This window comes from Bos taurus, chromosome 21 (assembly GCF_002263795.3).
Source record: "Bos taurus isolate L1 Dominette 01449 registration number 42190680 breed Hereford chromosome 21, ARS-UCD2.0, whole genome shotgun sequence".
Classification (NCBI taxonomy): domain Eukaryota; kingdom Metazoa; phylum Chordata; class Mammalia; order Artiodactyla; family Bovidae; genus Bos; species Bos taurus.
The window spans coordinates 57571515-57596117 of NC_037348.1; the positions used below are offsets into that span (position 1 = coordinate 57571515).

The 24603-nt window shown below is 57.0% G+C and overlaps 2 protein-coding genes across 4 annotated transcripts in view; one reads left to right on the forward strand and one right to left on the reverse strand.

The window, feature by feature from the left end:
* The first annotated feature begins 235 nt into the window (after window positions 1–235).
* On the forward strand, window positions 236–13527 carry CHGA (chromogranin A). The gene is given in 8 exon segments (NM_181005.2): window positions 236–463; window positions 1228–1274; window positions 3787–3880; window positions 4979–5047; window positions 7436–7534; window positions 9288–9728; window positions 10434–10903; window positions 13054–13527. Coding segments are annotated over 8 exon segments (1350 nt in total). The 5' UTR covers window positions 236–417; the 3' UTR covers window positions 13138–13527.
* Window positions 13528–17834: 4307 nt separating this feature from the next.
* Window positions 17835–24603, reverse strand: part of ITPK1 (inositol-tetrakisphosphate 1-kinase) — a 164169-nt gene continuing 157400 nt past the window's right edge. For 2 of the 3 annotated variants that reach the window (XM_015459328.3, XM_024981788.2), the window contains one exon: window positions 17835–19957. In XM_015459328.3, the coding sequence (XP_015314814.1) occupies window positions 19599–19957 (359 nt within the window). In that variant the 3' untranslated portion in view covers window positions 17835–19598. The remainder of the gene's footprint in view (window positions 19958–24603) is intronic. The other variant, NM_001192489.3, reaches the window with a different exon arrangement.

Genomic DNA, 24603 nt, shown 5'->3' on the forward strand with positions numbered 1-24603 from the left:
CTGTGCCACCTCCTGAAGTCACAGGTCCGCCTGGCTGCCTCACCCAAGAACTGTGTGCTATGGGGGCCACCCGCAACAGGGACGGGGGTTAAGTGGGGGGAGGCTTGGGGGGCGGGGCGAGCTGCTGCTGGACCCCTGGAGGGATGGGGAAAGGGGTAGGGGCGGGTCCGATGACGTCATTTCCGGGGTCCGGGGTATATAAGCGGGTCGCGAGCATGCCCCACTGCTGCAGTGCCCGAGCTCAGTGCGGAGGGCGGGTCGACAGACAGACGCACACGGAGACCTTGCACCACCAAACCCCATCCCCGCGCTGGTGTCGCCGCAGCTTGCCTGGAGCGAGCAGTCCAGCCGCCCCTCGCCCGAGCGCGCGCCGTGGCCCGCCCCAGACCACCAGCTGCTCGGCGCCCCGGCTTCGCCATGCGCTCCGCCGCGGTCCTGGCGCTTCTGCTCTGCGCGGGGCAAGGTGAGTGAGCGCGGGCCCTTGGAGGAGAGGGTCCTGGACGCCCCTGACGGCCCTGAGGTCCAGGCACCGCGCCGCGCAGCGTGCCCCTCCATGCCTTCCCTCCGGCGCGGCGAGTTTTCAGCGCCACGGACAGCGCCCCGCCTCCCACCTGACCCCGCAGAGTGGCCTCGGCGCAGAACCTGCAGACCTGACTCTTTGACTCCGACTCTCGACCCCGCGGGACAGGGCTCCCTGTCGCCCCCACCCCACGTCTGGGCTGCTTCGGGGCCAGCGCCGGCTCTGCGCTGTGGCTGGCCAAGGTCATTTGGGGAGATGGGAGGACCGCTGTTGGCTCCCCTCTCTCTCCCTTCTTCCTCCTGCTCCCTACCGTCTGTCTGCCCTTGACTTCTACCTCTCCCAATCCTCCTCCTCCCTCTCTTCCGCTCACCTCTGGGGTCTCTCTGCCTCTCCCTCATCCTCCCCCGACCTCAGTCCCACCCAGCCACTGGCCTGTTCTCATAGCTCTTGGCTTCTTCCCCCACACCTCCTCCAGAGCATAGCTTTCACAAAAGGAAGGGTTAAGGCTCTCAGTGCAGCCTGTGGGAGCCACCCCCATGAGGGTAGCAGTTGGGAAGGGAAATAAAATCAGCTCCACATCTCATTTGAGTAGGGGTGGTCTTACGGAGGAGCGTTGGGGTGAACAGGCCCCTGATGAACCCAGTCTGGAAGGACTGGGTTCTCCCCTCAGAGCAGAAGAGTGACCCACGCTCTCTTTTTCTTCCTAGTCATTGCCCTGCCTGTGAACAGCCCCATGAATAAAGGGGACACTGAGGTAAGAAGGGGCGTGGGGATGCCCCGGGATGGGGGGGCAGAAGACCCCAGTGGACCCCTCACAGCCAGTTCTTGGGCAGCTGCAGGAGTCTGGCATCAAGCCAGAAGTCAGCACTGCGGCTGCTGAGCCTGGGGACAGCTTGCAAAAGAAGATATCAAAGTCTGCTAGATTTCCCTGCTTGCCTGCTGCAGGGCCGTCCCTGGGCTCCTCTGAGTTGAGTGTGCAACCCGGTGGGACCTGTGTGCTACACTGTCTTGAGCACTCCAAATCTTGTAGGCCCACCACGGGCTGGTGGGGGTGACTTCTCTGAGGTTGTGGTTGTCCGCTGTCCTGCAAGAACAGTCTTCATCTGCCTGGTTCTGGCCTCCCCCTTTGCTCTGCCCCAAGGCTCTGCCAGCAATACACCCACCCCATCCCACAGTTGCTAAAGCCCTGGCTCTCTCAAAGGACCTTGAGGAGAACATTCTTGATCATGGCTCCTGCACCCAGGCCAGTTGGGGCTTCTGGTGGAGGTCACCCAGGAAAGGACTTGGAAGACACTGATGGGGGCTTCTGTGGCCAACAAGAGACACTGTGTTGGGCATATACCCCAAATTGATTCAAGTCTGAGTTGGGGCTGTTTTTCTAGCTTCCGATGTTCACAGATATCTTCACTTGTTAATTAGAGAAATTCTACTCCCTGCCTTTTCAGGAACTATTTTCTTTAGAGAGGCTATAGTTGAAACCCAAAGCATCAAAGAGATTTAAACCTCAATGTGCTTATTTAAAATTTCCTATTCACTAGTTACACACAGGCCTAAATTGAAAAAACCGCTGCCACTCATTGTAGCTGTGTCATCTTGGGAAAAATCCCTTGAATTCTCTGAGCTTTCCCTTTTCTCACTATGATGATATTTCCTTTGAGGGAAGTTGTAAGGAATGAAAAGAAGAAAAGCCACTTAGTCGTGTCTGACTCTTTGCAACCCCATGGACTATACAGTTCATAGAATTCTCCAGGCCAGAATACTGGAGTGAGTAGCCTTTCCCTTCTCCAGGGGATCTTCCGAACCCAGGGATCGAACCCAGGTCTCCCTCATTGCAGGCAGATTCTTTACCAGCTGAGCCACCAGGGAAGCCCTGGTAAGGAATAGGACTCTTGCAAATTGCTGACACATAGTTGGTCCTCAGTAAATAAGCATTTTTATTCCTAGCCTAGAGCTTCCTTTTCTGACCTCCCCATCATTCTTGGGACCCATACCCAATTCGTCTCTCCCAGAATCTGTCCTCATGGACTTGTGGTTATCTGATATTCCCAGTGCAGGGTTTGTGGTTGCAGGAAGGGTGCAGGCTATAAGCCGTTCCTTGCCAGATTCCTTATGGGAGACACTTTGGCCATCATATTGTTTTCAGCAGCCTGGGTCAGAGACACCAGAGCAGCTGGTGAAGACCTGCATGTTCTATCTAGGATGCCATGACTACTGTAGAGCCTGTCTCCCAGTTTGCTATCCTGGATCCTTGAACGGGTTGCCTTGGCATCCCATAGACACAGCCTTCCACCCCCTCACTCCTCACTGTGTTGCCTGATGCTTGTCTGACACTTCCTGCTCCTCTCCCCAGCTCTAGGCAGCTGAAGCAGGCTGGAAATTGCGAATCCATCCCTGACTGTGTGTGGCACTCCATGTGTTACAGAGTATTTTCCCATCTGTGCCCCATCACCCTGGGAGGGGAGTCGGAAGATCTTCTCACTCACATTTTATAGAGGAGGAAATTGAGGCTCAGAGAGGTCAAGTCTCTTGCCCAAGATCACACAGCTAGGATGTCACACTACAGTTGGCACCATCTTCAAATATCATCCATTTATCAGATGTCTGATTATCCACAGCACCTTGCTGGGCACTGGACAAGACTTTCAGAGAAATGGCTGCTGTTGGCCTGGGATGGGCACCCGAATGTAGTAGATGTATGCCCACATCCAGCCAGGGAATTCAGCTGGTGAATATGGAGCCAGGCTGTGAAGCTGTCACTCCCTGCCTGTGACAACCCCATAGATATTTAGAGACAGTTTTCCAAGTCTTGTTTCCAGTAGGAAAGAGCCAGGAAAGAGCCAGGAAAGGTCTTTGTTCTCCTCTGGGTGGTCCAGAAAGGCTTCCTGGCGATAGCTGACCTTTGGGGCATCTGCAAGACTAAAGTACTTTTGCAGGACTACACCTCTAATGCCCAGGAGCAGCTTCCCTATCTGTAGAGAAACACTTGGGATGAGAGGGTGCAGGGTACCCACCCCCACCTTAGAGGGGCTTCTGATGGTCAGGTGGTTGGAGTGTCTGGCACTTGGTAAGCACTGTATGTGGATTTTTAGTATTACTGCTAATATTGTCCGGCTTGGGAAGCACAGCTGTGCCCCTGAGCTAGGCATCCATGGAGTCCTGAAAACAAAAGTGAGCATCATCATGTCCTCTTAGAAATTTGCCTTGGAACTTCCAGGGGCTGAGTCCCACACCCAAACCAGCCCTAACTGGCCCCATTCTGTTCCCAGGTGATGAAGTGTATCGTCGAGGTCATCTCTGACACACTCTCCAAGCCCAGCCCCATGCCAGTCAGCAAGGAGTGTTTTGAGACACTCCGAGGAGGTATGGGCCAGGCTTGGGATGAGGGGCTGCTGCCTGCTGGGCTGGGAGGTGAGGACATGGATGTGTGGCTTTTGATGGAAATCAACAATTTAATTCAGTAGTCACTGACCAAGTGCCTACCTCAACCAGGTCTGTGCTGAGCTCTGAGTGGTACTGAGAGATGAAAAGCTAACAGTCCTGTGTGCCTGGAGCTTACAGTCTAGCAGAGAGGAGTGATATGAACACAGTTAACTAGAATTCTGGGCAGAATGAAACCAGGGCTGGGAACAGCAAGCCCCCAGAATGTGAGCTCCCTGTGGGTGAAGATTTTGTATGCTAAATCCCCAGTGTTGAGGACAACCACTGGCACCTGGTAGGTGCCCTGTAGATGTGTGATGAATAAAGGAACATCAGGGGTGGGTGAGCATGAGATGGGCAAAGCTTTTGCAAGGAGGCAGTCAGTGTTGGCTGGATCCAACATTAGCATTGCTGCTAAGTCACGTCAGTCGTGTCCGACTCTGCGACCCCATAGATGGCAGCCCACCAGGCTCCCCTGTCCCTGGGATTCTCCAGGCAAGAACACTGGAGTGGGTTGCCATTTCCTTCTCCAACGCATGAAAGTGGAAAGTGAAAGGAAGTCACTTAGTCGTGTCTGACTCTTAGCGACCCCATGGACTGCAGCCTACCAGGCTCCTCCGTCCATGGGAGTTGCCAGGCAAGAGTACTGGAGTGGGTCGCCAGTTAGGATTGGGATTTAAGAGAAAAGTGGGAAATCAATAGGTAGAAAAATGAAAAAGAGGGTACTCCAGGTGAAGTGGACAGCTCAAGCAGAGGCATGGAAATGGGAAAACGGGTTGTATTTAGAGACACTCCTGCATCACTGCAGGAGATGCCATCTCTTGGCAGAAGTCTAGGTGCAGGGACAGTGGCTGACCTTCCTGACACGATAGCAAACTTGGAAAGGAAGTCATTTCAGAAGTGTTATCTCCAGACCCAATCTTGCTGCTACCACCAGGGTTTTGAGTTTTAAGTTCCTTGTGCTCAGCTGAAAATATTGATGGCAATCTCTTTCTCTGCTGTCTTCTGGAAACCACCCGTAACGACTCCCCTTCATTGCAGATGAACGGATCCTCTCAATCCTGCGACATCAGAATTTGCTGAAAGAGCTCCAAGACCTCGCTCTCCAAGGTATTTTCCAACCACTGCACATGAATCTGGGTGAATTCCAGTAACTGAGAGTCAGAAAGACCATGGTGGAAGGTTGAGCAAGGTCTTGTGTCTGACCCTCACTTACCACCTTGTTGTATAGGGTGGTTGGTGGAGTCCTCTGTGCCACTTGGTCCTATCATTCATGCACTTAAAGAGATCAAGGCCCAGAGAGGTTGAGCAACCTGTCCAAGATCGCACAATCAGTTAAGGACATCCCAAGACCAGAAGCAGCTCTTCTAAAACCCTGTGGTCTCTGGAGTTCAGCCTTGTTAGAGGGGGCACTTTCAAGACTAGGTTACAGAGAGGACTTCTTTTCTCTGTTTAATGGGAAAGAAATTGGTCTCCAGGAGAGAGGAGGGGCCTCTTTGCTCTTGTGAGCTTCTGCTCAAAGGGGAGATAGGAAAAGCAGGATCTCGCTTGCCCCAAAACACAGCCCAGACTTCCAGTGTGCTTTCGGAGTGAGGTGTGTCTTTCTCCAAGAGGTTAACAAAATCCACTGATGCTCTTGGGAATGGAGTGATTTTTGTGAGGTAGTGAGCTCCTTGTCACTGAGGATATTCAAGCAGAGCCCAGATAGGATACTGGGAATGGAGGGTTAGGCTGATGTCATCCCACAGAGTTAGCTACTCTGCCCAGTCCCAGGCTCCTTCCTGGGTTCCTGTGAGGCACAGAAGGCCTCCCTGGAAAATTGGAAGAAATGGGTCCTGGCCCTGCACCTCCCTGTGGGAAGGGGCTGTTTACTTGGGGGTGGGGGCATGGGCATCCTTGGGCCCTCGAGCAGGAGTCTCGTATCTCCCTGCAAAGGAAGTAAAGGCTCATCTTCAGGGCTTGGCTTGGGTGGGGTGGGCTGGGGCACAAAGGCTGCCCAGGCTCAGGGAAGGCCCCTACTCTGAGGCCTCTGGGGCAGACTGGGCCACATGTACTAATGGAGAGCGATTTGGGGGAAGAAGCGAGTGAAAATAATCACAGCTGGAAGGCTCCCTGAGGCCCTCCCCAAGTTAGCACACCGTTGTTCCTCTCGCTCACTTGTCCTGGAAGACAGACATCCACTGCACATGGTTGCTAGGATACAATATGGTAATTTTAAATTAATTATTGAGTGACATTATATTTAAATAATTAAATGTAATGTCAATGAAGACTATGATAGGAAGATGTGTCCCGAAACATCTGTTTACACACATACACACACGTGTGTGTATTCAATATAAACGGTGTCCAATATACAGGTACATTATTGTTCTCTGTTAAGAGGATGAGATAGATCTACATGTCTGTCTATCCATCTATCCATTTACCTATCCACCCACTCCCTCTTCTGTATTCTCATAATGCCTTCTGCACACCTCTATCCTACCATTTACGAGGCAGCCACCCTGTTTTATAGATGAGCACCCAAGTCTTGGATTGCCCAGGTCACCTAAGGTCACAGAGCATAGGATTAACCAGGAGATGTGAAGCTTGGTCAGCCAGGGGCCAGATCTGGGCATAATCCCTGGTCCACAGCCACCATGTCAGGCACCTCTGGCCACCCCAGAAATTCCCGTCATAGGAAAACCAGCATTGGCTGCAGAGTTGGCCTGGCCAGGGCCATCGTCAAGAACCAGGGTGAGTGGAGACAGAGGAGGCAGCACAGCCTGGGTTGATGCAGACAGGTGTTCTGCCTGGGCTTATGGGGGTCCATGGGGACAGGTGTTGCCTGAATCAAGAGCTCCCACTAGGGGACAAGCAGTCACTGTTACCTCCTGCTACAGGGTCCCTTAGCCCAGAGGTCCCTAATCTCTGGGCCGCACAGCAGGAAGTGAGCAGCGGGCGACCTCTGTTTACAGCTGCTCCCCATCACTCACGTTACCGTCCAAGCTCCGCCTCCTGTCAGATCAGCAGCGGCATTAGATTCTCTTTAAAGTTCAAACCCTACTAAGCTTGAATCATCCCCAAACCATCCTCCTGTCGACCCGATCTATGGAAACATTGTCTTCCACGAAATCAATCCTTGATGCCGAAAAGGTTGGGGACCACTGACCTAACTACCAGCCAGGTCCTAAGGGTTCCCCACTCCCTACTCCTGGAGCCCTCGACTCTGAGTCTTCGCTACTCCATGAGGCAGTAGGCAAGGCGCGTTCTTATTTCACAGGTGAGAAGTGGAGTCTGGAGAGGTGATGAGGTCGTGTGACGGGCCCTAGCTGGGAGGGGGCAGCCAGCCCTCCCCGCCACCCCCACCAGCTCCTGCCCCCTCATTCTCTCACTGGGCAGGCCCAGAACAGGACGTGCCCAGTTTTACAGATGAGGAAACAGAGGCCTCCATTCTCACAGCCAACCATGCGGGGCTCAGACCAAATGGGATGCTTTTCTCGTTTTCTTATCCAGGAGCCAAGGAGCGGACACATCAGCAGAAGAAGCACAGCAGTTACGAGGATGAACTCTCAGAGGTGCTTGAGAAGCCGAACGACCAGGCCGAGCCGAAAGGTCAGTGCCGACACGTCTGGCCAGAGACCAGGGGTGGGATAATGAAGAGAACAGTAGTTACAATAGACCGAGGGTCCTGTGGAGTCAGAAACCTCTCCTTTGGGTCCTGTAAGGGAGCTCTTACTTCCTTCTCTTTCCAAATGGGGAAACTGAGACCCAGGGAGGTTGAAGCACCTTTCTAAGGCATAACTGGAGACGGTACGTCTCACTCTGCAGCCCTTGATGGGTCCCATCTGCCCATCCCAGGCAATGGCACTCTCTGGCAGGAGGCCTGGCAGGTGGGCAGCATCAACTCTTTCCAGTGGCCACCGAGGCAGGGCCCCCGCCCCCAATGCCTGTCCTCCTGGGAATTTAGTGGTGCCCTGGCATAGCCTAGGGGCAGCAAGATCCTAGAGGAGTAGGTCTGAAATACTAAATGAATCTGAATCATCTTTCTTTTTTTTTAAATTTTTTTATTTTTGACCGCTTTGGGTCTTCATTGCTGCGTGTGGGCTTTCTCCGGTTGGGTGAGTGGAGGCTGCTCTCAGGTTGCGGTGCGCCTTAGCTTAGTGCGTGGGCTTGGTTGCATCACAGCATCTGGGATCTTCTTGGACCAGGGATTGAACCCATGTTCCCTGCACTGGCAGGCGGTTTCTTAACCACTGGACCACCAGGAAAGTCCTGGATCATCCTTCTTGAAAACAGAGAGCTTTTAGGGGTCACAGAGATCATGGCTTAGGTCAGAGAGATGCTCTGTTAAACTCACCTTTCTGGCTAGAAACAGTCACACGCTTCACACGCTTGTCCCCGCAGGCCTATTCTTTGCATGTGGAAGGTGAGTGACCAGGGCCAGTTCCTAGAAGCAGGGACCTCGGTGGTCATCTGTTGGGGCTGAGAGGGGAAGCCTGCCAATGTGCCCTCACGTGGGCCAGGGCTCTCACCCTGGTGGCTGCTTGAGGCACGGCAGGGACTCACACATTGTGGTTCCATGGAAACGAGTGTCTGGCTGACTCTGGCTGTGTGCCTTGGGCTGTAGGAGGGAGAATAGTGTAGCGTTCACTGGGGAGACAGCCACACGTCAGTGCAAAGGGCACCCTGTACTTGGCATTCGGAGGTTTGGGTTTAAGGCTCAGCTCTGCCATCTGTGAGCACAGACAGGTCACCTTACCTTTCTAAGGATCGGTTTGAGTTTCTGTAAAGTGGGCGTGGGAGCACTTGCACCTGGAGTCCTGGTCAAATGGTGGAATGTACTTGGTAGTGACTTGTTTGACAGTAATCATTTCTAGCAATGGGAGGGATTTTTACTAGATGAAAAGCTGTCTTCAAAGCAGGTACAAGTAAATACCTTTAATGAAAGCTGACAAATCCTGAGGAATTGAATACTTTCATAGGATGCTCAAGATAGAATGCTTGCAGAAGGGAGAAGGAAGTCACAGTAATGGTGCCCAATACACAGAGAGGTTAAGGAACTTGCCCAAGATCAGACAGCAGTTCAACTGCTGTCTTAATTTTAAATTCAGGGCTCTATCTTCTGGGGTCATTTTCAAGGGGTCATCACATTCTCCTTCGAGAGGCAGAATTACAAAGAAAGAAACACAATCCCCTTGTGCTGAGGTCAAACCCAGACGTGGAGAGGGCAGCCCTAATTCTCTCCTGTGTGTCTTGGGTTGGGCTTGCTGGAAGCCTAGAGATACAGTGACTAAGATCTGAAATTGGGCCCGGGGGAGATCCGATCTTGTCCTCAGGGCCTGACTTTGCTCTGTTGTTTCTGTAGAGGTGACAGAAGAGGTGTCCTCCAAGGATGCTGCAGAAAAAAGAGACGATTTTAAAGAGGTGGAGAAGAGTGATGAAGACTCGGACGGAGACAGGCCTCAGGCCTCCCCAGGGCTTGGGCCGGGGCCCAAGGTTGAGGAGGACAACCAGGCCCCTGGGGAGGAGGAGGAGGCCCCCTCCAACGCCCACCCCCTAGCCAGCCTCCCCAGCCCGAAATACCCAGGCCCACAGGCCAAGGAGGACAGCGAGGGTCCCTCCCAGGGTCCAGCCAGCAGGGAGAAGGGCCTGAGTGCAGAGCAAGGGAGGCAGACAGAGAGAGAAGAGGAGGAGGAGAAGTGGGAGGAGGCGGAGGCTAGAGAGAAGGCCGTCCCGGAGGAAGAAAGCCCGCCCACCGCAGCGTTTAAACCCCCACCGAGCCTCGGCAACAAGGAGACGCAGAGGGGTGAGACTGTGTCTGATGTCTGAGACTTCAGCAGATGTGTTGGGGAGAGGGGGATGGGTGGGAGGGGGGTCCCCTGATCCATAATCTCATTCCACCTTCTCAACAACCCTGAAAGGTAGGTATTATTCCCATCTGCCAGATGGGAAACCAAGGCTCAGAGAGGTTAAGTAATTTGCCCATGGTCACACAGCTGATTTGTAGTACACGCGGAGATTCCATCCCAGGTTTGTCTGGTTCCAAAACCCTGCATCTTCCACTAGTCCACATAGCCCCTCTCCACCCCCAGGAGGGGAGAGGGGCTTTGCAGGGTGAGTGGGTGGGATTTGGGAACCGAACAGCAGCATGATTGGAGGGAACAGGCTGGTCTGGGGACGCTGCTAGCTTCAGCCAGGGCTTAGGAAGAGGTCCTGGCTCCTCCTGAGGGCCTGATCAGGGTCTTTCCTTCCTCCCCAGCCGGGCGATCCCTGGGTTGGGGCTTCTGGGATGAGAGGGCTAAGGAAGAGGTGACTTGGAGCTTTAGAGGGTCTTGTAAAGCATGGCGTCAAGGTGACCTTTCCCTCCAAGGGGAGTCTGTTGTGAGAGGCTGAGCTGGATCTGGCGTACAGGGTCTGTGGTCACAACAGTGGCCACAGAGAGACCTAAGGGAGTGGCAGGGACCCAGAAAGGTGGCAGCCGCTCCCTTATTCTCCCGCTCTTATCTACCAGCTGCTCCAGGTTGGCCCGAGGATGGAGCCGGGAAGATGGGGGCTGAGGAGGCCAAGCCCCCTGAGGGGAAGGGGGAGTGGGCACACTCCCGGCAGGAGGAAGAGGAGATGGCAAGGGCCCCTCAAGTCCTCTTCCGTGGTGGGAAGAGCGGGGAGCCCGAGCAGGAGGAGCAGCTCTCCAAGGAGTGGGAGGACGCCAAGCGATGGAGCAAGATGGACCAGCTGGCCAAGGAGCTGACGGCCGAGAAGCGGCTGGAGGGGGAGGAGGAGGAAGAGGAGGACCCCGACCGCTCCATGAGGCTCTCCTTCCGGGCCCGGGGCTACGGCTTCAGGGGTCCCAGGCTGCAGCTGCGGCGAGGCTGGAGGCCGAACTCCCGGGAGGACAGCGTGGAGGCCGGCCTGCCCCTCCAGGTGCGCGGCTACCCGGAAGAGAAGAAGGAGGAGGAGGGCAGCGCCAACCGCAGACCAGAGGTTGGTACGGGGTGGGAGCTGGCCCCGGGCCCAGCTGGGGGGCAGCTGCACCCAGACATACTGCCCCGCATCACCAAGGGGACACTGTCCCCTTGGAGTCGGGACTGGAGAGGCACCTGGACAGGGGGTGCTCAGGAGACTGGGAAGGCCCAGGAGAAAGGGCGTGTCGGGGGGAGCGGGCACCCAGGAAAGCTGGTGGACAGGCAAACAGGAGACAGAAACGTTCAGATCAGCACACAGAAGCTGAAGAGCTGGCGAGTAAAGCGGATCCCAGAGGCACTGGGAGGGACCTTTGTCTGAAAGGCAGTAGGGAGCCTCTGCAGGTTTGGAAACAGAAGAATGGATGGATGGCGCTTGGAATTTTGAATAGAGAAGAGTTTGGAAACTAAAGGACCTGGCGGGGGCTGGCCTGGGAGGGCCGCTTGCTGCCTGGGGGAATCCAGGCTCGGGGTACCACTGGCCTTTCGAGCTGGAGGGCAGGACAGGAGGGGACACTGAGGGACAGGTGGTGTCTGGGGAGGCCCTACCATTGGCCCAGCGTGTCCTCTCCTGACCTCCAGGCAGTCCAGCCGCACCCCCCTCCCAGGCTCAGGCCCCACCTCCCGCCCTGATGGCAAAGTGGGGAGGGTCTGGTGGTGACGGGTTGGGGAGGCATGGGCATGTGCCAGAAGACCCGGGGTCTACCTCCTCCTAGCTGGGTGGCCTTGGGGAGGTCACTCCCCTTCTCTGAGCCTCATCGGTTCCCTCATTTGTGAAATGGGGGTAAGAAGTCCTCTCTGCCCACCTCATTATCATGATCAGAATGCACATGAGCTTTGAAACCCTAGCTATGCCCAGGCTACTTGGGAAACTCAGAGGGGTGTGAAGACATATACCATGGGAGGGGATGGGATGGGACTTTGGGGCGGGCTGGCAACAGCACCTTGGAGCTGGGGGAGGCCTTGGGGGGGTCCATGGTTCAGGCTTTAGTTCTCCGGGGGGCATCAGGGCCTTATGGGGGCTGGGATGTGTCTGAAGCTGTGGCCCCAGTGCTCTTCTCTGCCCACCCAGAAGACAATACGGCCCTTTCCTCGGGTCCCCAACCCATTCTCTGGGCCTGGGACTGGGTCTCAGCAGTCTAAGGGGGAGAAGACTCTTCCTTGGCAGCTGGCGCTGAGAGTTCATCTGCCTGTGTCCCCAGGGGCTGAGGGGACAGGCCTTCAGGAAGCAGCTGCTTACCTCTCACCCCTCCCCAAGGCTGGCACCTTTCATCACTGCCTTCCCCACCCACAGAAACTGGGGAGAGTCAGGGGCCCTGAGGGACTGACTGGCTTCCCTTCTCCATGGGCAGAGGGGACCTTGGACTACAGGCAGGAGAAATGGGGACCCGAGTCCTGAGGACTGGACAGGGCAGGGCCCCCCGACTCAGCCCAAAGGTTTTAGAAAAAATGAGCCCAGAATCACAGAACTCCTGCCTGGGGTGTTACTCTAAGATGGGAGCCACTAGGGTCCCCATTTCATTGGCAACCATTGTCCGTCTCTTCTCACTGGGCCCCAGGCAGGGACTCCTGGAAAATCACCCCTCTCGGTCAAAGCTGGGGTATGGCTGACTCCTGCTGTGAATCTGAGGGCATGCTCTTGTGGGCGTCAGTCCCAGAGGGTCCCCGGCTGCCCTGGACCACCCTGGCAGCCAGAGCTTGGGGACCCAGTGACAGGGACAGAGGATGGAGGCCCCGTCCAGACAGTGCTCACGTCCTCAAGCCTGTGTCCTGGTCCCCTGCCCCTCGGGTAGGGAGGCCTGCAGCAGACAGGACACCCAGGCACGGCCTTACCCTGGAAGCCACTGTCACTGCCTTAGCCTGGGGTTGGGGGACTCGAAGCAGCTCTGAAAGGCACCAGAGGCTTGGTTTCCCACATGTCTGCCCAGAGCCGTTGAGGAGGAGGTGGGCCTGAATGAGTCCACTGGGGAAGGTATGGGGTCAGGGCACACACTCCTGCACGCCGGCTTCTCAGAGCAGTGCAGCAGGGCAGCTTCACTGTCCCCATGAAATAGATGAGGCTCAGTGAGGCAAAGCCACCCATCCAAGGTCACACAGCTAAGCTGGGAGCCACCAGGCTGACTGTGCGCTCCACGCTCCAGTGCCCGGCTGACTCTGGGGGTTCTCTCCTAGGACCAGGAGCTGGAGAGCTTGTCAGCCATCGAGGCAGAGCTGGAGAAGGTGGCCCACCAGCTGGAGGAGCTTCGGCGGGGCTGAGGCACTGACTGGCCCCACCAGCCAGGGCCCCGAGACACCTCGTGGTCCCGGCTCTGTTGCCCCCTCTGCAGGTCCTGGCCAGACGGCCCCAGGCACTGCTTCCGGGAGGGAGGCCGCCCCCAGCCTGCCCAAGCCCAGCCCACCCCATTGCCCCACGCTCTTTTCCTCCTGCTCCTGACCCCTGCCCAGTGCGCCCCCCTGCAGGGCAGACCCCTTGCCTTTCAACGATTATCTTGTCTCTGAACACAGGCAGCCTTCTCAAAGTTTCCCTTCCACCATTAGAGCCACTGGGCCTAACTGCAATAAGTACTGACCTTTAGGTGAAAGCTGAGGACTCCTGACTATATTGTGTATGAAGTTTATCTAAGGAAAATAAATCTGCTCTGGGCTCTTTCCTGTTTTTCTGAACTTCCCGCATCTTGACTCCGAGTAGGGTGGGATGGATGTATTCAGGCGGAAGGACAAGGGGAGGTTCAATGCCCCTGGGGTGACTCTGGGCCACTTTCCAGCCCAGGGGTTGGGGAGCAAGTGACACTGCTGCTCAGGACATCACTTTCCTCACCTGGAAGTAGGGATGCTGACACATGCCCCAAAGTGCACGTGGGATTAAATAACACTTCCCCCATCTCCCAGCCGCACGTGAGCCAGGCCAGGCAGGGACGGGGCTGGTTTGGGAACAGCCTCTGCTGACAGCCCCAGGATAGTACCTGCCACCAAGGCCACAGGCCCAGCCAGCTCTGGACTTCCTGACTCAGGCCTCTGAGCTGCAGCCCCTACCCCTCACCCCCAACCCCCGGCACAAATCTCATCTCTGACTTGAAACATGCACGGGGCTCTGGGGCATTTGAAGTTCTTGAACTTAACGTTTCACTATAGCATGGTAGTCTGGGTCTCAGCTTTGAGAACAAGGAAACTGAGGCTCAGAGGGTGGGTTGACCCATCAAAGTCTCGGCAAGAGTGATGCCCCAAACATGTAAACACGGGGCTGTAGAATTATGAATCAGGACAGGCTATCCTGCTGGACCAGAGTGGACCAGCTGAATATCTGCGCCAATCATTCAGTCATTCATCAAACACTTGTGAGCCGCTGCCTTGAGCCTGGCAGGCCCGGGCACACAGAAATGACATGGACAAGCCCTGACTTCAAGAAATCCACTGCCTGCAGAACGTGGGTTTTGACATCAGACTGCAGTTGGAATCCCCAGCCTAGCTAGAGAGCTTGGGTGAGCATTTCTGGTGCTCTTGCAGCCTCAATTTCCTCATCTATAAAATGGGGATAGTACTTTTTTAGCTTCTCAGCAGATCATGGCGAGGATTCGAGGGGTCTAGACAGCCTGGACCAGAAAACCATTGCAGTGATGACACAAGTCTTTTGAGGGGATCTTGGCAAGTCTGGGCCTCTCCTAACCTGGCGAGCGGGCCCACTGCTGTTGACAGCCGTCCATGAAGCACAGAGGGGCTCTCCAATGAGCTGGGCCCGTGAGGTGTTTATTCACATTTCAGTGAGACAGGTTCATAACCCCCCACAACCCTGACAGTTATCGAAATAACAAACATGACACGAACTGTATTCCACTAGTCAACGGTCGGAACATCCACCTCCAGGAACAGTTAACAAATAAAGAGAACACGGGACACCTCGTCCCTGAAATACCCCTTCTCGGAGACGGGCCGCCTGTGCTGTCATCACATGGGGCAAACGCAGCCGAATCAAAAGAGCCAGTGGTTCTTGGTTTTTACAGAAGCGATGATTTTATAGACAGTATGTATAGATTCATATAAACATTATATACATGCATATGTACACAAATGAAGTACAAGCCAGCTTGGGGTTCTGACAAGCATGGCTCGTGTACGGGATCGAAACAAGTAGCATTTGTCACAAAGCACAGGTGTTAGCACTGAAACTGGAGCTGCCCGTGTCTTGGGAGAGGCTTCCCCAAAGAGAAAGCCTGCTGCAGAGAACTGGGATCCACACCGGAAGCCTAGGTGGGTTCGGCTGTGGGAAGGATACAGTCCCTTCCAAGTCACCAGACTGTGGACAACTGGATGTAGAGCGAAAATGTGACCATTTCCGGAAAAGGCCCCAGGTGGCCTGGATGGGACCTGGTGGTGGGAACCAGAAGGAAGAGGGCCTGGTGCTTCCACGCCAACAGGCAGCTCTCCAGTGAACCGCGTGTTGGGGAAGGGCCATTCCGAGGCAGGGGCACCGAGCCTGTATCGCGGAAGGTATGACTGACGGGAGAACCACCTGTCTGGAGGCCTCTGTTGCAGCATCTCAGACTCAGGCTCTGGCCTGGGTAGGACTATGCCTGCAGCTCAGGGCGTGGCCAGGCTCCCCGAGGGCGTGGCCAGGCTCCCCGAGGGCGTGGCCAGGCTCCCTGAGGAGGCAGAAGCCCAGAACCTTCAAGACTGGATGTGCTCCTCTGTCTCGTGGTAAACCTTACGTGCAGGGGGTGTTTTCCTTCAGGACACTCTGCTCAGGGTCTGCGGAGCATGCGGGCCCTGAGCCATGACCCAGGAAGGGAGAGGAGCTATGGGGGGTCCCAATGGGTGAAGGGTCAGTTTCTAGGGGAAGAAGAGAGGGCAGATGCAAACCCCAGGGACATCAGACGAGCCATTCAGTGGGTTCTCTGTGGACAGTGTGATTCCCTGAGCCAAGGCCCAGTGCCCCCCCCCCCAACAAGGACAATGCATACAGTCTCCCTTGGTCTCAGAGGGGCCGCCTGGCAGACAACAGCTGCTCTTCCCAGCTGGCTTGAAAACTACAGCTTCCTGCCAGGATCCTTCAATCTGCCATAAACCGTATTTGGCAGTCCTCTGGATAGAGAAGAATCCTTTCTCAAGGTTGTTTTCTCCCTCACTGATGGGATTAACTTAAACAATGCCCCCACATAACTCCTCGGGAGACAAACCTAGACAGCATATTAAAAAGAAGAGACATTACTTTGCCAACAGAGGTCTGTATAGTCAAAGCTATGGTTTTTCCAGTAGTTATGTATGGACGTGAGAGTTGGACCATAAAGAAGGCTGACGCTGAAGGACTGATGCTTTTGAACTGTGGTGTTGGAGAAGACTCTTGAGAGTCCCATGGACTGCAAGATAAAACCAGTCAATCCTAAAGGAGATCAGTCCTGAATATTCATTGGAAGGACTGATGCTGAAGCTAAAGCTCCAATACCTTGGCCACCTGATGTGAAGAACTAACTCCTTGGAAAAGACCCTGGTGCTGGAAAAGATTGAAAGCAGGAGGAGAAAGGGATGACAGAGGATGAGATGGTTGGATGGCATTACTGATTCGATGGACATGAGAGTTTGAGCAAACTCTGGGAGATGGTGAAGAACAGGGAACCCTGGCGTGCTGCAGTCCATGGGATCGCAAAGAGTTGGACACGACTGAGCGACTGAACAACAAACTCCTCGGGAACTCGAGCTGTGTCTGCCTCCTGCAGGTGATGCTGGGGGACCTCTCGCCCAACCCTACTCAGCCCCCCTACCCCGCCTCCTTCCGCAAACTCAAGACACCTTCATGCCAATGGAAACTCCTGCCCTCAGGCTCTTTTAGGGAAGACAGACATTCTTGGGGAGGACAGACATCCAGGACCCACACTCAGTCGGGGCTTGAGTGCGTGTCAAACCACATTACGCTATAACCTGCAAGCAGAACTCGGCCTGTGGCCAGCGCTCCAGGCTGCCCAGGGCAGAGACCTTGCAAGCGACCCTCTGAACCTACCCGAGGCCTCAGGCAAAACATGGTCCTGCGCTTGCTCCTGGAGCCCTTTGAGTCAAGAGGGCCTTCAGCAGCCCCAGCTACGGACCACACCCAGAGAGATCCCACAGGGCCAAGGCCCCAACAAGCCCACCGACTAGCAAACAGAAGCTGGGGAAGGACAGTCCCAACACCCCTGCCCCCACCCCCAGTTTACCAGCAGGTGTGTGCGCTCACCAGAGCAGTCTCTCCCCACGGGCCCTTGAAGGTTCTGAGACTGATCGGAGGCGCAGCACAAGCCCTGGCGAAGAAGAGGCTGCAAAGGCAGAGAGCATTCCCGGGGGTCTGTATTCCCCTGACAGGAAGCCCCAGGGCCAGGGACACTGAGGCTTGGGGGAAGCCAACTTCATGGCGTGTGTCCTGGGACCCAGTCAGTGTGCATCTGGTGACGCTGAAGCAGGGGGAGCGTCGCTTGGGGAGGCCTCATTGCGGCCCACGGCCCCTCTCCTAGTCTATGCTCCCTGACGCAGCTCCCTTCACCCCTGCAGAGTCAGCTACTCTTTGTTGGACGGGGTTCACCAGCTGGGGAGAGGCCCGCACACGCTCTCGAGTGGACCGGTCCCTTCCCCACTGCTGTGCGGCTCCTGGGCCTTTATGAAGTCGATCCCCATCCTTGGTTCCACCCTTGGGAAAGGCAGTCACCTTGCTGGCCACCCGCATCAAGGCTGGTGAAAAGCGCCACGTCACTGGAAAAGCTCCTCAATACCTGGGCCCTGGATGCTAACATGTGAGACGCTGCAGGGGAGGCATCACTTAATCTGGACAGGACATGACCAGGGGCCCCACCAGGCACGGGGGGTCACCCTGCACTCCTGACCTGTCCTCAGGTGATCGGGACTGGAATTTTATTCCAAAAGGTAAAGTTGTTTTATTAAAAGACAGCAGGAGGACAGAAATGTTCAGCAATGTTTTGTAAACACGTGTGAAATGCAGTTTGATTTCAGTAGTTTATTTTGGAGACAAAGCAGTGCAAGAGGCCGGCCACGCTTCCTGCTTCCCCCGGAGCTCGGGGGCCAGACGAGGAAAGGCGACGTACAGACATTATAATTGGGGTTCAACACTCAAGTCGTGTAAACACGGATGTCGGCGGGCCCTTGGTTTCTAGGACAAGCCGGCCAGTTCTGAGGGCAGCGCCCCTCACCCCAGCCCTTCCTCTCCCAGAGGCAGGCGACCCCCACCTCCCCGCTGGCCAGGCCTGAAGGTGCCTCCGAATGCCCAGCGCAGCAGCTTCTTCTGTGGCGCCCTCCCTGGACCTCGCAGGACGGCCCCGAGGCCTGTTCCCCTCCCTCCGAGTGCCTGATATCTGAAGACACGTGCTCATGCTTCAGGGGGGTCTGCTGTTTCCTGCCGGGTGGTCACACTGGCAGAAGGCTGACCAAGCCCCTCACTGGCCCCCTGGGGCCGCCTGCCCACCTGGACTGTGGAACTGGACTTATTAGCCAGTGGTTGGTTGGTCTGCTGCCCTCAGGGGCGGGGGGCTCGGACAGGAAAAGCAGGTAATGTTTTCTCACCTTTGGGGCTGCAGCCTGCTCACACCTGGCTGGCTCAGTGCTTGGGGTGGGCAGTGAACACGGGAGGGGTGTGGATCAGGCCTTCTGGGCAGGCGTGGAGCAGCCGCAGCCTCGTCCGGCCTGGGAAGAGGGCCCCCACCGATCGCCTGGATGCCAAGGGGAGGCTCATCTGGGTGGGCTTCACAGAGGGACAGGCTGCGTCACAGGGGTAGGGCGTTGAGCCTGCCCTTGACTTCTCTGGTCGTGAGTGCCCAGCGACTCTTGGAATGATTTGCCCAAAGTCACAGCACAAATCCTTGGCATAGGCAGGATCAGCCCAGAGGCTCTGGGCTGGGCAGCCTTCTCCCAGGTCCGGGGAGCGGCGACCCTGGTCAGGGACGGGCGGACCCTTTGCATGGCGGCACAGGACATGTGTTGACAGGCCCAGTGGACTCCGGGGAGCGGGACGTGGAGAGAGGCAGCCAGCCCGGGGCTGCGGCCTTCCCGGAGAAGCGTCCTCCTCCTTGCCTTTCATGAGCGGCAGCAGGTGGATCCCAGCTCAGACCCGCTGCATGGACTTCCCCAAGGAAAGGGAAGCTGAGGCCTCTGGCTTCCTCGGGGTCATGCTTTTGGGAGGGGCAGCTGCACACCTGGTGGGGCTTGAGGCCATGAGTAAGAGCAACGGGCTGGGCCGGGGTGCAGGGGCCAGGAGGGAAGAGACTGGGAACTGTTTACTCTCTGCTCAGCCACCAACAACCTGACCCGGGACAGCCTGCTCCAAGGTCCCCGAGGCCTGGCCCACAGCAGCCATTGAGAAAGACAGACGTGGGCGTACCCAGGCACTCACACACACATACACAGACACAACCACACACACGCACGCCCCACCTCACATTCAGACCTAGTGTTGAAAACACAGCATGTGTAAACTCGGTGAAGACATCTGCACAGCAGGAACCAGGAGGGATCGTCCCTTTGCCGCAAGGCTGGACCACTTGGGGTTCCTTTCCATCCCCACCCCCACCCCTCATTTAGATCATGACATCAGAAAATCAGGTTAAAAATTAAGAAAAAAAGAAGTAGAAGAAGAAGAATCAGATCGTTGGGAATCCTTAGTAGTAGCGTCACCGTCGTCGGGAGCTGCTCGCCCAGCGGCTGCGCTCTGCGGCCCGCGCCGTCTCTCTGGGTCCCGGGCTCCGAGGCTACTGGGAGGAGGCCTTAGTGGCCAGCGAGGCCACGCAGTGCTGCTGGAAGCTGGGCGACACGCCGGCGGTACAGCCGAGTCTCTGGTGAGGCAGCTTGGCAGTGCTGCCAGCGCCCACGCCGCCCATGTCGGCCTCGGGCGTCCAGGGCGGCTCCTGGCCCATCATGCTGCTGCAGCAGCCGGGGCTGGCGCTGCACGTCCGCTCGGCCGCCAGGCCGCCCGCCTGCTCCGCCAGGAGCCTGCTGTGCTTCAGTGGGGCCACGTCCCCAGCGCCCGCCACGCCCGAGCTCTGGCCCTGCAGCACGCTGGCGATGTGGTTCAGGAGGTCGGTGAAGAACTCGCTTACACCCTCGTAGCCTACGGATGGGAGAGACAGACGGCAGGCTTAGCCAGGTGGGTGGGGGTGGGAGGTGCGCTCAGGGGCTCCTGGGACCTGGGGTGGGGTTGAGGGGAGCTGGTGGAGCACACCAGCCTAGACCCCAAGTGTGTGTGGCCCCAAGGGCCAATCCTTGAATTCTGGCTGCACCCGTGGGGTCTGAGCATCTATAGAGAGGAGGCTGATGAGAAAGTGCCCTGCATCCTGTCCCTCTAGGGCACAGCTTCAGGGTCTCATTTGATTACCCTCCCCACGTGGTTTGGTGGGCTTCCCAGACGATGCACATGGTCAAGAATCCAAGTGCCAAAGCAGGAGACAGAAGACATGTGAGTTCGACCCCTGGGTTGGGAAGATCCCCTGGAGAAGGAAATGGCCACCCATTCTGGTATTGTTGCCTGGGAAATCCCATGGACAGAGGAGCCTGGTGGGCTATAGTCCACAGGGTCGCAAAAGAGTCAGACGCGACTGAGTGACGGAGCACATGTGGTCTGATGCCCTTATGTGGGGATGTGGCGTGGCTGGGGGCAGGACCGAAGGCCCACTTCTCCAGGTCTGAATCATAAACACCTCTTGTGTCCATGTGACCTGGCGTCAGCTTCCTTGTGTGTAAACTGAGGATTCAAGTTTGGGGGCTCCTGTGGGCAGGGCCAGAAGGAGCTGGAACATGAGTGAGATCTGATCAACAGCAGCTGCTCCTGGAACTGAGTCTGTTCCACCTCCCCTCCCCCAAGCACCTGCAAGGAGGCCCCCAGTGCTGCATCCTGACCCACAAAGCCGAGGGACAGAGACTGGGCAGCCCGGACAACGTCATCGCACGGACGCCGCTTCCCTCACAAGCGGGCCTGGGTCTCCTGAACAGAAACTGCCAGGGGCCTGCATTTCCCATCCCAGACTCGACTGTGATTGTTAGCAAACAGTCCTCGGAGCCTCCCACCAAGCAAGTTTCAGATCTAGGGCGAGGATTTTGCTGACTTTTGAAAACGGTTTCAAAAGAAATTCAACAAGGGGTGGGTGCCCCACCCCCCGCCTGCCCGAATCAATTCACAGGGATGAGAACCAGGCACACAGCTGCAAGAACAATGATCGGGACAGGAAGTACGTCCCCAAAAGGCACGGTGTGCCTGCATCGGGAGGGGCCGCAGGGACCACCCCCTGGATGTGACCCCGTCGCTCACAGAAGGCCCGGTGCTGAGAGGCACTGACCCCTCCCTCACATGGCCTCTGGGATGGTCTTCAAGGCCATCGGTACAAGCAGCGGGGGGAATGAAGGTTCAGACATGGGCAGGTGCACTATCGCGTACAGAAAAGGCTGCCCAGGGGCCGGTCGGATGGGGCTGCCTCATTGTCCATGCTCTTATGTGTTCAGCAAACAGTGCTGTGGTTTTGAGGGAACCCGAGGCTGAGAGGGACAAGCGGAGGTGCCCAGAGTAAAAACAAGAGTGGGCAAGATAGCTGGCATGCACCATACTTGCCCTGCTCGACATGTTCTCACTTAATCATCACAACCCTCTGTCCCCATTTTACAGATGAGTAAGTGGAGGCACAGAGTTAAGTGACCAGCCCCAAACACCCAAGAGCCATCAGCAGGTGGATACGTGTCCACTGGAGGGCGAGTGGGGTGACTGTCCACGGCTGGGGTCCATCCAGGCTAAGTGCTGCTCCTGGCTACGTGCTTCGCAATCCTTCCTTGTGGCATCCTGGGAGGGGTGCATCCCGGGGAGCGGGGCCCGAGGGTTGGCCCCATTCTACAGATGGGGATATTCACTGGAGGGACTGATGCTGAAGCTGAAGCTCCAGTACTTTGCCACCTGATGCGAAGAGCCAACTCACTAGAAAAGACCCTGATGCTGGGAAAGATTGAAGGCAGGAGGAGAAGGGCACGACAGAGGATGAGGTGGTTGGATGGCATCAGCGACCTGATGGATGTGACTTTGAGCAAGCTCCGGGAGTTAGTGATGGACAGGGAAGCCTGGTGTGCTACAACCCGTGGGGTCGCAAAGAGTTGGACACGACTGAGGACTGAACAAGAACATTAGACGACACGTGGCACTGAGATCTGCAGGCCCTTTGGTGCCATCTGTGCCTTGAACACGCATGGTGCTGGGTGCCCCACCCTAGCACTGGGGGCGTCCTTGGCCCTGGGGTGGGGGTAAACAGCAGGGCAGCCCGTAGCCCCTCAGGGGCCGTCAGCAGATGTGCTGCTGGGTTTCCAGGGTTGGGATGCAAGCAGGGAGGAGAGCTGAGACCCGCTAGGGAACATCAGCTGTTCCCTCAGCAACAGCTCGGCCATCCCCAGAAGAGGCCTGGCCCACGGCCCCATGCAGCCTGGGGAGGGTGGCTGAGGCGTGAAGAGCTCTGTGGGGCTGAGTGCTGTGCACACATCATCTCCCCTGCAAGGACGGGAGTGTTCTTCCCACTGCACACGAGCGAACACTGAGGCTGCCCGGGCAGGAGGCTCATCTCGTCAGGGAGCAGAGCCAGGATTTGAAACCACGACTCAAGTGGAGAAGCACGAAGCCTCAGGTCAGGCCCCCAGACCCAGCCCCGCCACTGGGACGTGACCTTGGACGTGTCGCCCAGCCCCCTGGCTCCATGCATGTCAGTAAATGGAGATCCCAACAGTCCTCTGCACATTGTGTGGCTGTGAGGATGAGATAAGGCGCTGGGGACAAAGGTCCCCAGGCAGGCTGGGCACCAAAGGTGGACACGACTGTCCAGCCTGCAGGCTGGCTGGCAGGGGCGCTGCAGGACACCCACGGTCTGAGGCACAGGGTGAACCAACCAGGACCAACGGGCACCCCAGATCCAGGCTCACAAATGGAGCAGGGAGAGAGCCAGGCCCCAGGCAGCCGTCTCCTGGACACCGCCTCCCCTGGGGCCCTGGGCTGCACGCCCTCCCCGGAGCCTTCCTCCATGTGGGCCAGGCGCCCTTCCATAGTCTCTGGGGGCTCAGCCGTGTCACTCAGGCCTGGCCTGCTGGCGGCGGGGCTTGATCATGGCTTCTTGTCCATGCCGGTTCACTGTCACTGTCCCTCTGACTCGCACAGGTCCTGGCGGGGTGGGCAGACTCAGCACTCGGCACAGACCCACAGCTCAGTGGTTTGTGAGTTCTTCTCTGTCCCTCCTTCTAGAACCTCCATCCCAACAGCCCGGTGCTGCCCCGCCTTGCCCCCCGAGTCCGTTAACCCGGCAACCTTTTTGCCTTCATCCCCTCCATCTCCTCCCTGTTTAGATCCTCTGATTTGTTATAATTGTTCCCCCGACGCAGCCGCAGTTCCCTTGTGCTCTCTCATTCCAGCACCCGCATTCATCAAAAACCTACCTCTCCATCCAGGCTGCCCCCAGGGTGACTACAGAAAAACAGGCCACTGTCCCACAGGATCTCAACTTCTATTCACAAACACAGCCCTCAGATGGCCGCCCCATCTTGCTCGGAGTGAATGGCCATGTGCTGGGCTCCCCTCTGACCTCTCTGCTGCACAGGAAGCCTCGGGCCACAGGACCCCTCCAAGGCCCTTGCATGGCTCCCTGCCAGCCCTGCCCCCACACCTGCTTCCCAGAGGAGCCCCTGTCCTCCGAGGGCAGGACCCCAGCCGCCGTGCGCACGCCGCCCCAGTGTCTGCAGCAGCTGGGACATGCAGCGGGCTTCGGATAAACCGCGTGGCTGAGGGAGCCAGGGGCCTCCTCCGAGCCCGGGCTTCCCTGGCTGTGAACTGCGTTGCTGGCTGGGCCCGGCCTGCGTGCCCTCCATGCAGGGGACACACGTCAAGCACCCAGTCTGGTGGCCCGTGAGTGCTCCCCACGCACGGGGGCTCCCAGCCCCTGCAAACCCCAGGGGAGCAGTCCCCTCCAGCAAGCCAGATTCTCACACTCAGGAATGGCTTCCTGCCTTCTTAAGAGTCCACTGAGCAGGGCTGCTGCTCTACCTCCAGGGCGGGTGCTTGACAGAGGTGAGAGCCGAGGCCTCGAGACGGGGACGACCGCTGAGAAGTAACTGCCCGGGCTGCTCCAGGCTGGGGGGTGCCAAATGTCACTCTGTCCCTGACCTGCTGTGAGGACAGGGAGTCGCCCAGCCTCAGCACACATCTCTGTCAAGAAGACCAGCCCAGGACCACCCCTTGCCCCACAGTCATCACTGAGGCTAACGGTCCCACTGAGGGGTCTCTGTGATGACTCCTATGGAGCCATCGCTGAGTGGGGATCTGAGGGGTGCTGGGCAGAGCCTAGTCATGCCAGCAGGCCCAGAGGGCCTGGCATGTGCTTCCCGCCTCAGGGCTGCAGCAGACAGCGTGGAGCAGGCCCCCCAGCCGGCGGGATCTGAGCGTGTCCCCTACACGGTGGCTCAGGGTGGGGAAGGAGCAAGGCCTTGCCACCACCCTGCAGTGTGACCTGGGACAATTTCTCCCTCCCTCCCTTCGTGGAAACTGGGCTTTGTATTCCCTCCAGAATCCTCTCAGCTCTTTAAGGAAATCTACAAGGGCCCAAGAGGTCAGCTGAGATTTGGCCAAGAAAGGCTACTGCTGATGGCACAGGGTCAGGAGAGTGTAGTCGCTCAGTCGTGTCCGACACTTTGGGTCGGGAGAAGCGAGGTAAAGGGCACGGGTTGAGGAGCGGGCCCACTGTGAGC